This window comes from Quercus robur, chromosome 11, assembly GCF_932294415.1.
Source record: "Quercus robur chromosome 11, dhQueRobu3.1, whole genome shotgun sequence".
NCBI lineage: Eukaryota > Viridiplantae > Streptophyta > Magnoliopsida > Fagales > Fagaceae > Quercus > Quercus robur.
The window spans coordinates 3111169-3129126 of NC_065544.1; the positions used below are offsets into that span (position 1 = coordinate 3111169).

Sequence of the window (17958 nt, forward strand, 5' to 3'; positions counted from 1 at the left end):
ACTATTTTTCATACTGTCATTGTCACCACCACTACCACCATCTCATTGTTAATGCTTTAGCCACTGCCATCACCATCCCCATTTTCACCGCCTATTAACACTATTATGTGAAAATTCAGAGGATTTGGAGTAAAGAAAAAGAACCACTTGTTAACACTATTATGTGAAAATTCAGAGGTATTGGAGTAAAGAGAGAAAAGATAAAGTAACATACTAACTTGCTAAATAAACTTAATCATATGCTTTTCCTTCTCTCATTCGTTACATTTCTCTTTCTATATCTTATTGGATTAATGTTTCCCTTCAATGAAGAGATTATTATTTTGTGATTATTTCTTGATTTTTAAGAGAATAATAAATTACACTAAGAAGTCAAGTGAAGTTTAGAAAATATATTTTCTTATTGAAAAAGCGATTATCCTAAAGTTATATTTCATGTATTCCAATCCATTGCTCTACATGTTTACATGGAAAAAAAAAAAAATATATATATATATATATATATATATATATATAAGAATGATCATCAAGAATGAACGCTTTTGCTTCAAAATGTCTAATACCTAAAGCCACAGTTGGCCCAACCAACACCTAACCCCTTTAAATCCAAACAATTACTTGAAGGTCATTAAAGTCGTTCTACAAAACCAACACGCACATGGTCCAAAATCCAAAATCCAAATCCATACATATGACCTAAACTCACCACAAAACTAACAACCTAAAGCCATAACTTGTCTTCTATGAATAACAAACTGCTTTTATGTTGATTCAAACACACAAAAACACAATTCATAACTCATAATACAAGAACTACAAACAAAGTGATGCATAAAAGCAATGATACTATCACACCCGCTTTTTTATTTCCGCTGTTTCATATTTTCTAGTTTTTAAATGTGAGCATTTTATTCTCGTTTTTTGTTTTAAATAGTATATGTAAATGAGTGTAAGAAGATATATTCTGGAAAAAAAATAATAATAACATAAGAAAATCAAAATTAGTTTAAATCACCCAATTACCCCTAAACTCAACCAGATCATCCTCACCAAATCTAAAACAACGTGGTTTAATTTGAAGCTAATGCCAACAATAAGATAATGATTTAGGTTAAACCTAAAAAGGAAAAACTATAAAGAAAATAAAGAAAAGGATGAAAGAGAGTTTCAGTCAAGGTTAAGACAATAGGAGGAAAATAGAAAAAGAAGGGGAAAAAAAAGCACTAAAGACTAAGAAAATAGATTTTAAAAAAAGGAGGATTAATGGGTTAAAGATAAATATTCAAGCAATGGTTATCAATCCCATAACAGTTATAGAAAATAAATGCTAAATAATTCTATGATGGTTAAGAACCTTGCTTCATGTGACAAATAGTCACCACCAATTAGTCTCTAACACTCAGTGCCACAATTTTATGGTGTCAATGTTTTGAAAATTATTTTGCTTATTCAAACACGGATAGGTACCATCATACAGGAATAGGATATTCATCCTTTGCTGAAAATGGATTCAATAATGCTTGAATTTCTTCAAGTGTTCGCCCCTTGGTCTTAGGTGCCAACTTTGCTACGAACAAAACAGTTAAGCCACATACTTGAGAATATGAAGAAAGTTCCTGATAAAAAGTAAACATAAATTTAAAACTAAAGTGATCATATTGTAGTTTGTACCCAATAGAACTCTATGAAGAGATAAGACTAGTTTGGTACCTGCTGGCTCCAATCCATTAGAAAGTTAAAAGCATATGATATAATCCAAGAACCTAACCAACTAACCAATGTCACAACTCACAAGGCTACCTGCTGAGCCCTTTGTGTTTATGGGAAATATCTAAGACGGAAACTATTCCATTCAGTCAACCGTAGGCCTTCATGGCCATTATTTGAAAATAAAAGATGGTGTTTCAAGTCTGATAAGGTAAATCTACCTTTGACATTATAACCCAAGGAATTCCTCCCATGCCTAATGAGAAAGATCCTGTGTACACCTGATTGCCAAACCAAACAGATAAATTTAACTTAACCAACCTTTAAACACTAAGAATTTGGTTCAAACCAACAGTAGCCAATTGCACAATGAATATAGATTAAGAGCAGTAATAGATGACTAAAATCATATCATAAAAATGCACAACTTTATGCAATACATTCTGCAAATACTCATGCTTTCAAAGCAGCAAAAAGGATTTCCAGATTGCTACTAACTGGTTAAATACAACCAAAGGTAATGGTAGTAAATGGCTTCTGTTTAATGAGCTTTAAACTTGGCTTCCACACTCAACTTATTTGAAGACCATGGATAAAATGACAAAAGTTAGAGATAAAAGCAAAAATAACATTTTTTTAAGCAGTTCTTCCTTTGGTTGTATTTTAAGAACAAAACAATTTCTTTGGGATAATTGCAATACAAGTACAATAGCAAGTGCTAAAATTGGCATGGTCTCGGTCCATAATTGAAGATCCTACATAATTGAAGCTTTATTCTTTTAAGAAATATCCAATAAACTGATGAAACTAGATTTCAACAGAAATAAATTTTTATCTAGAAAAGACTTGCAAGAAGAATGACAATCCCACAAGCAAGCAACCTAAGCATGTTCCTGCTGCAGGAACCTATGAAGATAGTGGAATTCAAATAACTTACACAACAGAAATTTCTCAACCTTCTTACCAATGGAAGTGGTTGTCGTCTAGATCTATTCATCAAAATTACCCCCAATGTCATCATTGGAATTTGTACAAAATCATCGAAATCACTTAAAAAGAATCAAGCAGAAGCATATGTTGGAATTACACAAAGAGAGTCAAGAACCTGAACAATGACCATTGCTATGGTCCCAATACTACTCGAAAACCCTGTCATTGACAAAGTATTCCATTATTCAACTTCCATTACTTGTTAATTATAGGTAGCATTAAATAAGGGAAAAAAAATAAAAATAAAAAAAGAAATCATTTTTTACCAGCTGATATGAATATAGCACTTGCATAAAATGCAATTCCATTGACTCACCGAATTGTTGTAGTACCATCAGGCTAATTCCAACCTAACCTATTTTTTGTGTTAGCCACAAAAAAGATCAAACCTGTCTAAACAAGGAAACGTGCTACAAAGATTATAATAGAAAAGCTTACAATGAGTGAATGAGCATATTTCCATTGGAATAAATCAAGAATACTAGCTTTAGAAAGCCGTTGAAGGGTTTTTGTGTACTCCTGTAAAATGATTCAAAACCATGTCAATACTTGTTTCTAAGCAAAATTTTTGGAAAAAAAATTCAAGACTATGTTGAAGGATGTAATTTTTCTAGTTAAAATGGAAACAAAAAGTTATTTTCTCATTGACACCGAAAGTCCAAAAGTTACTCTAATCTCAAAAGCTTCTTGAGAGATATCATCACTCTGCCCCCTAAGGTGCTATAGAGCAGATTCACACTCTTTCTTTCAACCAATTTTTGCCTTTAAAAAAAAAAAAAAAAAAAAATCATCATATGAGCATGTGAGTCAATGCTTGAATTAGCTTTGCCACTTTATAGCATGTAGAAATGTTTGTCAAATCACATGTACTAAAAAGAATAATGGAAGGAAACTATTAGCAAAACTTTAACTTTTTTTTTTTTGTTTTTTTTTTTTTTTTTGCATTTTTCAAATGCATTATCTAGAGAGCGCCTATAGTTGGAATAGCCATGTGTGAGTGGTGTGGTTAGTTACAAGCAGTGAAGTCCCACATTGGATAATAATGACAAGAGTGAGATATTATATATAACATAATTCACCCTAGACCCATTGGCTTAAGCTTTTGAGTTAAGTGGTGTCCTGGTAAGGCAATAAGTTATATTAACTCCTCAATTGGAGCCTCCCCAAAGTGTTATCTCCCCAAATCCTTCCAAAAAATGCCTTCTAATATAATTTTGAATAACTCACTAGCCATCTTGGAGACTCTGGAATGAAGAATAGACCAAGAAGTTGTACAAGACATGGGATAGTTCCTGAATTAAGAAAAATAGAAGCCTTGTTATTAAACTACATTCAAATGACAAGAGTACAGGACAAGAGCAGAGAAACTTACCAATTAGAGCCAAAGTTTGCCAGTTCACAAAAGCTCCAATTAGATATGTTAATGATACCCCCACAACAAATCATCAACTGTATGACTGGCAGTTAGTAGGTGAAAAGGCAACTACTTAATACGATTTCCATATTGATGAGACTTTTGACTTACCTGATGAACAGTTGTAAACCCTCGAAGATTCTTAGGTGTTACTTCCACTATATATATATATAGGCACCTAATTGCCATCGGGAATACAATTAATTTTATTGTTCACATGAAAGATTATCCATTAGAATCGCAATCCAACTACTTACCACATAGGAAATGAGTCCCATCCCAATACCTACCAACAATCTCCCAAGGTCAAGCCACCAAGTACCCTTTCAACAAGCACCAAATATTTGACATTAGGAAGTGAAGCTATGATAATATATTTACTCACTACAGATTGATTCTTAAAACAATTTTGGGACCGAGTTGTTTCTGATCACTTATGATCGTCTAAATTCACTTTTTTGTAAGAGCAACTACAAAGTGAGTAATTATGATGCGCCACAATTATTTTTAAATTCCTAATATAAACATCTTTTCAGGTAATGTTAGAGGTTATTATGTAACATCAACATGGATGTTTAAAACTGCAAAAAACAAAGAGATAGGATTCAAAACCTTTGAGAACGCTATGGCAAGCCACCCTGCCAGGCAGAATATATCTGAAAAGTCCATTGTCTGCCTTGCAAAACGACCGACAAATTGAAAAACTGGTGATCTGTGGAGTTTGAACCTTAACAAAACAACTAGTGATAATTCTAGGGTGAAGTACTTACACCTCTTCTACCTATGCAATCTGCTATTTTGCCACTCACTATTGCACCGATCATTGCTCCAATTGTCAATGTTGAACCAAAAAGTGAGTACTGCATTATAACCAAAAGATGTTTAGAATCTCGTATACAAAATTGCGTAAGGCAAGCAAATGAGAAATAACCAAAAAATGCAACAAAGTGGACATTGCATAAAGCAATTTGATACACTTCACTTCATTAAGAAAGCTCTACCAATGGAGCACTCTATAGTTTTACACCCACCTCTGCCACTGCAAGACCCAGGTCATCCATGATTCCAGTCTGAGCAAGTGATGAGTATCTCACCTACAAAATCAATTATACATCATTTTCAGTTCAGTAGTCAGCATATCACTTATCAATTATACCCATCCCATTATTGTCTTATTATGTTATTCTCTCCAATGTTACAAAAGACAGCCTGTCAAATCTACACCTCTATCATTTAGATGCATTTGTATGTAAAATCCCCACAAAAATTTGGTGATTCAACTAATATATTTTCTATCATGGCCTAGTAGGCTAGCTCTAGCAGCATAGAGAACATTGTGACACTTCATACTGAAGTGAGGATTGATTCTCCAAAAAAAAAAAAAAAAAACTGAAGTGAAGATACAGAAATTAATAATTCTTCAAGCATTAATAATTCCAATGATTTGTTTTTTTTTTGGTAATCTATTCCAATGATTTGAGTTACAATAGTTTTTCTCCATTTCAAATGTATCTAGTTAGATATCATAGAATTTCGTACTCATCATAAACACATCAAAATATTTGTAGACCATGGACCATGTGGACTAGAGAGCGTGTGGACCACTCTATGCTAAACTAAAGTACGATGACACAAACATGAAAGCAACCAAAGTGCTAAGCACAACCACACCTTTGGCTGAGGAAGATCCACTCTGACTCTCACCACCATCATCACAACCAGAAGTGTTGGCACAAACATGGTCACCACTACTAGTACCACTGCCATATACTTGACGGTGTTCATCTTTGGCAACTAGAGGAGTTGATAGCTCTCCTTCTTCAATGCTTTCTCTACCCATCTCTTTGGATGGCAAAGAAATGGCATGCGTGTATGAATTAAAAGTGAGACTTCAATTTGTGTGTCACAAAGAGAGGAAGGAAGGAAGGAAGGAATAGAGAGAGACAGAGAGTAGAGAAGAAGTGTTGAGGGGGACCCACCTGTCGTTTGTCCTGGGCCACTTTTGTGGGTATTTATTAATTTTTTTTTCTTGGACATGATGCTTACTTTGTCCTTGTCCTCTTTGTTTGATATAGATGACTGAGAGTTAAAAAAAAAAAAAAAAAAACAATTTTTAATCTTAATTATTGAAAAAAAAAGTTTTAAAATTAAAAGAAATAAAAATATTTGTGAGATAAAATACTAATGTTAATATATCTATTAAAAAAAATTTACTTTAATAATCACGTGACTATCTCTTAAAAAAAAAAAAAAAATTTGGCTAGAGACATAATTGGAGCTTTAGATTTCAATCTTCACTAAAAAGATGGCATATTAAGAATTTATTTATATGTTAATATTAATAAGATTGATAAGGACTCAAAGGTTTACCTTTTTTCTCTCCCTTAATATTTACAGACAAATAAAGGGATACAATCATCTTTAACCAAAATATATATATATATATATACTCAATTTGTAAGGACTCAAATATCAAACAACCCAAGCTCACTTAGAACAGTGAGATTTGCACAGTTCAACCAGCCCTAAATCAATATATTTGTGAGAGAGTGGATCAAACAAGAAGGGAGGGCTTACCCCAAGGACGAAAACAAGGAAGAAAAACTAAAGATCAGGGATTAATATATGTAATAGACTTATTACAAGCTTACCCGAGGAGGCAAATAATACTCAAAATGAAACACTGTTCACGTTCTTCTCTCAATGTTCTTACTCTAACTCTTGTCTTTCTGAGAATTGTGCTGAGATCCCCTTTTCTAGAAATTTCTTTTCCCTTATATACTCTTTTTTTTTTTTTTTTTTTTTTTTCACATCTTGACTCCCCATCTTTACTTAACCAGATTCTCATCATGACACATGTCCCCTTACATATTTGCTGAAAGTGATAAAAGAAGCTGCTTAGCTGTGAATTATACTGTTCAGGTCATTTCCTCATTAATGTAGCTAATAAAGCTATTGCCCATCACTTAATGCGAAGGCAATAGGCTATTTTTCGCTAAAAACTTCCCTTATCCTCCATGATTCTCTCTCCTCCACCTATCCTTCCCACCTGGAGCTCCCAAGAGGCTTTTGTCTCTTTTCCTCCTCTCTTGGGGTGAATTCTCTCTTCGGGCTCGTGATGCCTCAATAACAAAACTAATAGTTCAGCAATCCCTTTCCCAATCCTTGGGCCCCCACACAATCATTAGGCAAGGTTTTAGAGCATCCACAGCAGTGGAGCTAAATTTTTAGCAATTTAGCTCCACCAAAAGTTACTTTATCTATTTTAGCTACACACATGCTGCAGCAGTGAATCTATTTTAGCTTTCAACACAATAAAATAATATATTCATCACAATAAAATAATATTTCTACTACAATAAAATAATAATATTTCTACTATAATAAAATAATATTTCACCACCACCACCACCACCACCATCACCAGTCCACAACAGAGAAAAAAAAAAAAAAAAAAACCCAAATCAAGGCTCAAGCGATTCCAAGGATCGGCTGAGACATCATCCCAAATCAAGGCTCAACCCAAAAAAAAAAAAAAAAAAAAAAAAAAACCCAAATCAAGGTTTCGCTCTCCACCGCCACTCCAAGGATCGGTTGAGACATCGAGGCGATTCCGATGTCGGGGAGTGGATTAGTGTTCCTGCGATGCCAGTAGTGTTCCTGCGGTGCCCTTCGGTGTCGTTCGCAGGAGGCGAGAACGTGAACGAGAGGTCGGTGAAGGAGGACAGGCATTTCGTGAGGTTGAACAAAGGAAGAATGGTGGTAAGGAGCGTCGGCAACGGTGTGGGCTGGGACGGCCGGGACGGGGACGGCGATGGCATGGGCTCGGTTGAGACGGCGACGGCGTGGAGTGGGCTGGCAGATCAAAGCTTGAGGGAGAGAGAGCTTGAGAGAGATGAGAGCTTGAGGGAGAGAACTCAGTGTGCACAGTGACCGGTGAGAGAATAAAAGAATGAAAAAAATAAATGAGTTATTATTATTTTAATCTGCAGTTGATTAAAAAAAAAAAAAAATTTTTAGATGAGTGCTACAGTGCACATCTATCTATAGATGTGCACTGTAGCAAATCAGCCAAATTTTATGGCTTTGGCTCCACTGCTGTGAGCTTATTTTGCTATATGAGTGGAGCTAAAATAGCATTATAGCTTTTTAACTCCACTGCTGCAAATGCTCATACATAGATTAATAAGAAAAGTCCTTAAATGAATACAAACAACCAAAAAAAGACATTCTTTTGAAAATAAAAAATAAAAATATAATAAAATCAAATATATGATACGTCGTTATGGTGCTATCGGTAGAATATAAAGTGAAATACTAAAAATATGACATAAATTTGCAAACTTTTTGCTTTTTTCAACACTATTTAACATTACTTGTAACTTAATCAAAGAAGATTCCCCCAAAGAAGGAAAAGAAAAAAGAAAAAGAAAACCCCAATTAAAGGAGCTCTCCTCACGTCGTGGGAAATCGACCTTCGATTAAAGGTAACAAAAGCCAATCTACATGCACCACGGTTTTAGACTTTTAGTCAAAGCATCTACACACTCTTTGGAGTTATTTTCAATGATGGTTTAAGTTTGAGAATATCCCTACGATCATTTTTTTTTTTTTTTAAATCTCTGATCTGGCTAATTGGACAGCCCATTGAATGCCAAAAGCTTTAGTCAACATCGGTATTATACATTCAACTTTAGCACTCACTGAATTACTGAACTCCAAATTCGCAATTGAGGTTGCATATCTAGTGTCTACCCTTTGTTGCTACACCCTAAGTCATGGGATTGCTTTCAAAGAGTCCTCTTACAACTTATTACATGAAACTTCAAATGCTCACAAATGGGTTAACTTGCCGCACGAACATATAAAAAAAATGTTGATTCAGTGACTAAATTTACTTTTCTTTATCATTTCAGACTTTGAGTTGCTTCATAAGGCATGGTTCTTAACCAAGGAAGACGATTTTGTACCGTACTGGCCGAAACCCGGTATATATCCCGGTATGGCCGAAACGGGTCCGGTACGGCCGGTATTTAAACCGGTACGAAACACCACCATTTCTGTACCGGAACACACAGTAACTCAGAAATTCTCCTCCTCACACCGATTTGGGATCTCTTCATCTTGGCCTCAACCTGGTGATAGCAAATCTGGCTGGCAGTGAACAGCGGCACCGGCATTGAAGCAGTGAAACGGAGTTGAATGCCAAATCTAAGAAAGAGGGAGAGAGAGATCAAATCTGAAAACATGTCTTGGCTAATGGAAGGGAGATAGTCCCATCCCATGTTGGAGAGAAAAATCTGAAAATATGTGTGGTGGGAAGAGCAAGTCACGTGACATAAAGAGAGTCTTGGAAGTGTGAAATGGGAAGTTGTGCTGATCAGTAAGTTAACGTGTGTGGAGTAAGAAGCTGACAGAAGGTACTTGAAAGATGGGATAAATTTTGAGTTCTTTGGTTTTATCGCACACCATTTTAGTTTTTCTAATTATTTTAATCTTTTTCTACCAACCTCTTCTCACGTAATATCTCATTTTCCACCTACTATCCCTTCTTTTTTTATTTTCTTTTTGACAAAAAGCACATTTTGGTCCATATATTTTCGCACGATTCCTACTTTGGTTCCTAAATTTTATTTTTACCGCTTTTAGTCCCTATTTAGAAAAACGCCTTCTGTTTTAGTCCTTTCCGTCAGTGCTGTTAGAGCACTGACCTACGTGGCAAATGGAATTATTAAAATAATAATAAAAATTTTTATTTTGTCATTAAAAAGTGCCAAGTCAGCATTTAAATTTAAAAAAAAATAATTTATTAAATTTAACTAAATAAAAAAATAAAAAACAGAAATAAAAATAAAAAATCACACTGTTAGTCCTGCCACCGCTCAACGGCGGCTTCGATTTGCCAAATCCGGTGCTTTCCTTCACGACCGGCGGGTCCCGCCAGGGTTTCCCTTCGGCCAGGGCCTAGATTCGGTCCCTGTAAACGCTGGCGGCGTTGGTGTTGTACTTGGTCACGATATCGGTCTCTTTAGCGATCCCGTACTGCGCGAAGAACAAGTTGAGCTGCTCGTTGCCGCCGGACTCCATTTTCTTGATCTGGATCTCGAACCAGGAGTCCATGGTGACGGATCGGACGAAGGAGATGTGGACGTCGAGGCCGCGGTGCTTGCCGGAGCACTCTAGGCACATGAACACGCCGTATGACACCGACGCCCATTGCGTATTCTTCTGCGAACAGTCCATGCAAACCTTGTTCCTCGCTTGCGATTGCAAATCCCGTAGCCGCCTCGACGCCGCCATCGGGTCCGATCTATCCGTTCTCAAATCGGACTGTTGCTGTTGTTTCTGCTGTTGTTGATGTTGTTGTTGTTGTTGAAGTGCACCGACGGCGGCGAAAATTTTAATTTTTGAATTTTATTTTCTGGGTTTGTGTATGTGTTCTTGCTGTTCTTGCTCAAAAGACACACTTCAATCTTAATTAATGTGATTTTTTATTTTTATTTCTGTTTTTTATTTTTTTTATTTAGTTAAATTTAATAAATTATTTTTTAAAATTTAAATGCTGACTTGGCATTTTTTAATGACAAAATAAATTTTTTATTATTATTTTAATAATTTCGTTTGCCACGTAGGTCAGTGCCCTAACGGCACTGACGGAAAGGACTAAAACAGAAGGCGTTTTTCTAAACAGGGACTAAAAGCGGTAAAAATAAAATTTAGGGACCAAAGTAGGAATCGTGCGAAAATGTAGGGACCAAAATGTGCTTTTCGCCTTTCTTTTTTTAGCCTTATACTTTTTATCTTTGTTCATTTTTTTTTATAATAAACTTATAAGCTTAACAAGTTTACTTTTACCAAACAATTAAAGTTATAAATATACAAATAATATTTATTTATCTTTAAAATATATACAAATAATATATATAAACATTTTTTTTAAATAGCAGTAAATCCAAAACGGTATACTGGTATTGACTGGTATCGAAATATATCGTTGTGCTTGTCAAACCGGTATTGCTTCCGATATAAAATTGACTCCCTTATTCTTAACCAATTGTGTTATCCCTTGGAGTTATCTCCTTTGAAAATCAAAATCAAATTTTTGGGATAAATGATCATTTATGAAATAGAAAGTGATGATGCCCAAAAATAACCAGTGAGCCATACGGTTCCAACATGCTCGATACCAAACCTGCTCAACACAAAAAAAGACCTTACAGAGAGTACCGGTGTGGTACCGGTTAAAGACCCTCTGAAGGTTAAGTCAGAAGAGAGGTTCAACAATGTTAGAGAGTATAAGCTTTAGAGAAATTGTGCGTATCATTTTCTTGAGGGTCTTTGAGTTTTTATAGTCGCGTAGGGTCAGACTCTTTTGCTTGCGGAACAAGTCTTTTCCTTATGGGGAAGATACTCATTAATGCGTGTAAATTCTAGAATTCTATTCATGTTGGGATTCTACAAATCAGGGCTAATCGTGTGTCGCAAGTATTTTCCATTTAAGGTTCCTTGGAGACCACATAATAATGGGTTGAATGCCACGTGGTCGTTCGGTCTATACATGCCACGTCTGTCCATGCCACCTCCGTCCAGATAGCTTCGTCATGCATAATTTTTCCTCTTCAGTTGCCCGCTTCACCCTATGGGTCCGTAATCTCGGAGTGGAAGGACCCGTGGGGTGACGAATCGATTTGGATCTTGAGAGACTTGTCAGTCTTTGACAAGTTGGCCTAAAATTATTTATGGCACAGGGGACTTAAATTTTGACCAAGACCCTTTTGGGTGACATGGCTCGTCTATTCTCCTATAGGTAGGAAGACTTCGAGTTTTCACCAAGGCACTCGTGGGCAACTTAGTTGGTCCTTTCACCCGTAGGTAGTAGGACTTAAAATTTTCACCAAGGCACTCGTGAGTGACTTGGTTTGTCCTTCCACCCATAGGTAGAAGGACTTAAATTTTGACCAAGACATTCGTGAGTGACTTGGTTCGTCCTTCCATCCATAGGTAGAAGGACTTAAATTTTGTACCAAGGCACTTGCTGGTAGCTTGGTTAGTCCGTCCACCCGTAGGTAGAAAGACCCTTTTGGGTGACATGGCTCGTCTATCCTTCTATAGGTAGGAAGACTTCGAGTTTTCACCAGGGCACTCGTGGGCAACTTAGTTGGTCCTTTCACCCGTAGGTAGTAGGACTTAAAATTTTCACCAACGCACTCGTGAGTGACTTGGTTTGTCCTTCTACCCGTAGGTAACAGGACTTAAATTTCGACCAAGACATTCGTGAGTGACTTGGTTCGTCCTTCCACCCGTAGGTAGAAGGACTTAAATTTTGTACTAAGGCACTTGCTGGTGGCTTGGTTAATCCGTCCACCCGTAGGTAGAAGGACTTAAATTTCGTACCAAGGCATTTGCTGGTGGCTTGGTTCGTCTTTCCACCTGAACGTAGGAAGACTTAAATTTTGACCAAGGCATTCGTGAGTGACTTCGTTCGTCCTTCCACCCATAGGTAAAAGGACTTAAATTTCGACCAAGATACTCGTGAGTGACTTGGTTCATCCTTCCACTCGTAGGTAGAAGGACTTAAATTTCGTACAGAGTCACTTGTGAATGACTTGGTTCATCCTTCCACCCATAGGTTAATAAATTTTTATTTATTTATTAATTTTTTTAATTTTCTACTACAACAACAATAGCAACAAAATTTGATACAGTATTAATTTAACAAAGTTTGGTCAATTGGATGTTAGGGGGAGGGGGGGTGTTTTTTTCATACAAGTTTGTGGTAGAGTGTCATTTCCTCAAAACTTAAAAGAGGGGAGTGTAATTACCTTTTATATTATTAAAATTTTAATTGTCTAAGTAACTTGTAGTTTAATTGGCACTCACCAACTATCAAATAAAAAATAATAATTAATGTAAATTAGGAAAATATATCTATATTATCTATAAGAAAATTCCCCTCTTTGAACTAGCCGTTTATGTAGTTTAGAAGTACCCTTAGACCTTAGGTTTAACAGGAAAAAACTTAAGGACAACCCAGTAAAAATATATCTCTAACTTCACTTAAAATGTCTACAAAATAGGACACTTTTCTACTAATTCATGTTTTCAAAAAAAACTTATTAAAAAAAATGAAAATTATGACACTAGACAAAAAAAAAAAAAAAAAGTCTCATCATAAGCGTAAAGTGTGTGTAACGAGACTAGTACTGATATAGTTTAGTTTAGATGAAGAAAAGAGTTTTTGGGTTATTAGAAACTTTTTGTATCTTGTTATTAAATTTTTTTTTAAATAAATGAATAAAGATAATAGTGAGGTGTAAAATTGTTGAGTTTTTAGAATTTATGTGGCTTATGAAGTCAATAAAATCTCTCTCTCTCTCTCTCTCTCTCTCTCTCTCTCTCTCTCTCTCTCTCTCTCTCTCTCTCTCTCTCTATATATATATATATATATTACTCCCGGTAGCTCCAAAAACATAGGATTATCCACAATCCACTAAGTCCAGCCATGGGTAACTACAAGTCAAGAGTCAACCTTAATAAAAAATGAATGTCAATAAAAATAAATAAATAATTAATAATTATCATTATCCTTATTATTATAAATACTAATCACAAACACGCGCGTTGCTCATGATAAATTTTTTAGGATGGTCTTGATAGTTTTTAGACTCCTTAAAAACACAATTGGATTAACCTAGGTAATTAGCCAAGTTGTTACTTAGTCCAAATTAACAAATCTAGGTTATCACAATCAAAACAATCATATCATGCAAAGCAGCGGAAAGATAAATAAGACAAAGATATGATTACCCAGAAAACCAAACCGGTAAAAACCTGAGGAGGATTTAACCTAGCTATCCTCAAGGTAAACCTGAATCCAGTATGAAATAATCGAAGTTGTTCAACAGGACTTAGACCACTAACATCCTATTACTACCCACCAGTAGAAACTTACTGACACGACCATGTGCAAGCTCCGAAACCACGAACTCCTTCTTTCTTGGATTCTCCAACAAGTACAAGCACACCCACTTGTGTTTCTTTAAGTTCTTATGGCAGCAACTGAATGATCATTAAGCTCTTGAAGAAATCTCCTTCTTGATAATCCTAAACTTGTGTAAAGGAAAGCGCCTCACAGATCTCACAAGAGATTTACACAAACAGCAATATGAGCAATTCTAAAACGTGGCTAGAGTTTGTCTTTTATACTAGGACAAATTAGAAAACCCTAAATGTTTTAAAACAAAACTAGGGCTGAGTTGGAATTCTGCAGAAAACGCATCTGACCCGATTTTCGATTGATCAAGCCTAAACTTCGATCGATCGAACCAGGCCGAGAAGCATAAATTTGCATCAGCTTATTCCAACTTTACATACATGAACCAACTTTGAGCAAGTCTAAACACAACTAAACATATTGTTTTGATCATTGTTTACCAACAATACATATTATTGTTCTAAATACATAAAATCCTAAGTCTTTAGAACCTAATAGGTCTCATTAAATATTTTATTAATACTATAATTTTAGTTATTAACCATTGGTTTTTCATTAGTTTTTAAGTTAATAAAAACCTTAAATATACCTTTTTTTTTACCTTTATACATACACACACACATATATAGTGAATCTTTACACATACCTTTAAAAAAAACTCTATATATTCCACTTTTTTAGATGCGTTAAATTATAGACTACTACTCCATAATGATAGTGGCTAATTAATTTTATATATATTTTTTAGTGATCTCATTTGTAACGCTTCTTACCATCATCATATATTTACTAACTGATGATTTGTATAACAAAGACAATAAATGAGAGGTAGCATTGTTCATTAGATTTTCAAAAGTAATAGTTTATGAAAATTATATATATACTATAAATAAGATTAAATGAAATGTCAAAAAATGGATTTTTAAATTTTCTAACTTTATTTCTTATGTAATTTCTACTACTATCAAAGAACATCTCTTTTTAAGTTATGATTAATATGGTTTCCATAGTTAGAGTTTGATTAGTTTAAATTTTAAATTTAGTACTATGATTGTATTTAATTGTTGATTGTTGATTTAATTTTTTAAGTGAATTTAACAGTTTATGTTACTACACTGTAAAGTTCTTAATATTCTCCACACGGTAATCTCTATTTTATTTTTACTTCTCCTTACAACCTTTTTGTTTTCCAATCAACGATTACTAATTGACGTTTGATTTTTTTTCTTTATCTACTATTTATTACTTTGTATTGGTTTTTTTCTATACCATCTCTCTCTCTCTCTCTCTCTCTCTCCATTGGCAACCTATCATTTTCCAAAATTTGATGATGATTCTATGACATTAAATATGCATTATTAGTTTTTTTTATTTTTTATTTTTTTTTATAATTTAGTGTTTCTAACTTGATTTGTTTTGTATTTCATTCTTCCTTTGATGCATTGGGTGTGAGAATGAGTGTTTCCCTAGCATTACTCCACTTAATGTGGACAATTTTATTTATTTAATTTAGGCAAAATATTATATTTTAAAATTTTTAAAATAAAAAAGGAGTGGAAATATAAATAATTTAATGATATATATGGGCGATGTGGCTGAATTTAAATTTTAAATAAAATGATATGAGAAAAAAATAAAAATAAAATACATGACAATGAACACTAACTTATCCAAATAATTTTATGTAATATAATAATAGTACATTCTTATATACTATTTTTAATTATTTATAATGCAATATGATAATATTTAACAATCAAAGTCATAAAAAAAATAAAAATAAAAACTTAAAACACAAAACTAAATCCCATCAACCAAAATAGAGTTCTAAAAAATACAAAACTTTATCAAGCTAAAATAGAGATGCAAGAAAAATAAAAATAAAAATCCACCAAAAAATTGAGGGAGAAAGAGTGGGAAATAACCACTTTTTTGTGAGAGAAAATTATGTAAAGAATGGAAGAGTGAATTACAAATTTATATTAAGAGGATGATAATAAAAAGAAACAAAATAAAGGAAGATAAAAGGAAAGAGGAAGAGTGATATCAAGGTAGAATTTTTGGGGAGATGAAAAGGTAAAGAGAAGGAGAAAAGTTGGAGAAAGTGTAAATGTTAAAAAAAATGAGTACAATTTGATGAGCACAATTTTTTTTATTATTCGAATTTAAGTAAAATATTACATTTTTTATCTTTTAAAACAAAAAGAGAGATAAAATATAAATAATTTAATGATAAGGAGGATGTGGTTGAATTTCAATATTGAGTGAAATAAAAGAGAAGAAAAAAATAAGAAAAATTAAAAGATATAACAATAAACACTAAATTATCCAAATTATGCTATGTAAAGGAATACTATTTTATTTTTATCTACTATCTTTAATTTTTTATAATATAATCGAATAAAATTTAACAATCAAAGAGCAAAATAATGATAATAATAACTTAAAACACAAAACTAAATCGTATCAACCTAAATTAGAGTTCTTAAAAATACAAAAATTTATCAACCTAAAGTGGAGATGCAATAAAAAATAAAAATCTACCAAAACATTGAGAGAGAGAGAAAGAGAGAGAGAGAGAACTTTTTTGTGAGAGAAATATGCAAAGAATAAAAAAGAGAGGGAAGGGATAAGAAGAGACAAATAAAGAAAAATGAAGGGAAAGATGAATAGCAATATTAAAGTAGAGGGTAATGGGGAGATGAAAAGGTAAGGGAAGAAGAAAGATTGAAGAAAATGTAAATATTTAAAAAATAAGTGAATGTAAAAAAAATTATAGGAAAATTGGAAATAAAGAAGAAATATATATAGATGTTAAAACCGGCAAAGATGAATATGTAAAATCAATAATCTATTTATATATTTTTTTAATAAAAAAAAGGAATAAATAATAAATAATAATTATGTGGCAAATGACGTGGAGATGAGGTGGCGCAACAGGAGCTCAACAGCAATAAATGTCACGCTTCAGGTTTTAGTAATATATAGATTAGAATTATTATAGTTTACATTCCACTAATTACAACCTATTAGGTAATCTTTTCACTTTTCTTATAAAAAAAAATTGAAGTAAAGAAAAAAAAAGACATTCATTCACAATCATAATTAGTAAAGCATTAAATCGAACGCAAAAAGTGGTACAAATTATTTGTATTAAAAGTACAATATCACATACCAGGTTAGCTCTTTTACTTAACTGAAACACCCAGAGGCCATATAATATCAAAAGTGCAATAACACAATGAGCATCTAATGAAAGATGTTAATGCATTGCAGAGAATGCCAAATTCCACCAGAACCATCTTCACAGAAGTATCAAATTACCATTCTGTCCTGTAGATATTAGCAACACCATACAATCTATCACCCTTTCATTTTAATTTGACTAAAACAAGATATCAAAGGAAGGCCCATTGGATGTGCAAAAGCAAGAAGATTCATTTCATTAACAGAACCTCAACATGAAAATTCAGTTGACACAACACAAGTAAAGAACAGAAAAACACTAGAATTGTTACAAACTGGTAAACAGCACTAGGTACAACAAGCAAAACTGTGTCGTTTTGATTCCAGTTAGGTAATAAACTAACGACATAAAACGACCGCGTTTTGAGACCCATCGTTATCATCAAGCAATTAAACTGATTCTTTTGTGTTTCTAGTTTCAAAAAGAACATTGAAAATCTTTATACTTGGCATTAGAATAACGAAAATCCCCTTACAACAGAAAATACAATATACTTCTTTAAACAAACAAACAAAATATACTCAATTTTTTAAATTTGATTCGGTAGAATCTACATTAAAAAATAAAAGAAGAGAAAAACAGAAGATTACTTCTTCAAAATATCTT

The 17958-nt window shown here is 33.6% G+C and overlaps 1 protein-coding gene and 1 long non-coding RNA gene across 2 annotated transcripts in view; one reads left to right on the forward strand and one right to left on the reverse strand.

The window, feature by feature from the left end:
• Window positions 1-17958, reverse strand: part of LOC126705708 (uncharacterized) — a 56219-nt gene that overhangs the window by 14701 nt on the left and 23560 nt on the right. Inside the window, exons 4-8 of the mRNA XM_050404868.1 lie at window positions 4724-4783; window positions 3136-3216; window positions 3014-3047; window positions 2813-2856; window positions 1476-1616 (exon numbers count right to left, since the gene is read on the reverse strand). Of these exons, the coding sequence (XP_050260825.1) occupies window positions 1476-1616; window positions 2813-2856; window positions 3014-3047; window positions 3136-3216; window positions 4724-4783 (360 nt within the window). The remainder of the gene's footprint in view (window positions 1-1475; window positions 1617-2812; window positions 2857-3013; window positions 3048-3135; window positions 3217-4723; window positions 4784-17958) is intronic.
• The window catches only part of LOC126705709 (uncharacterized), a 70526-nt gene that overhangs the window by 3167 nt on the left and 49401 nt on the right, over window positions 1-17958 (forward strand). The window lies entirely within an intron of this gene.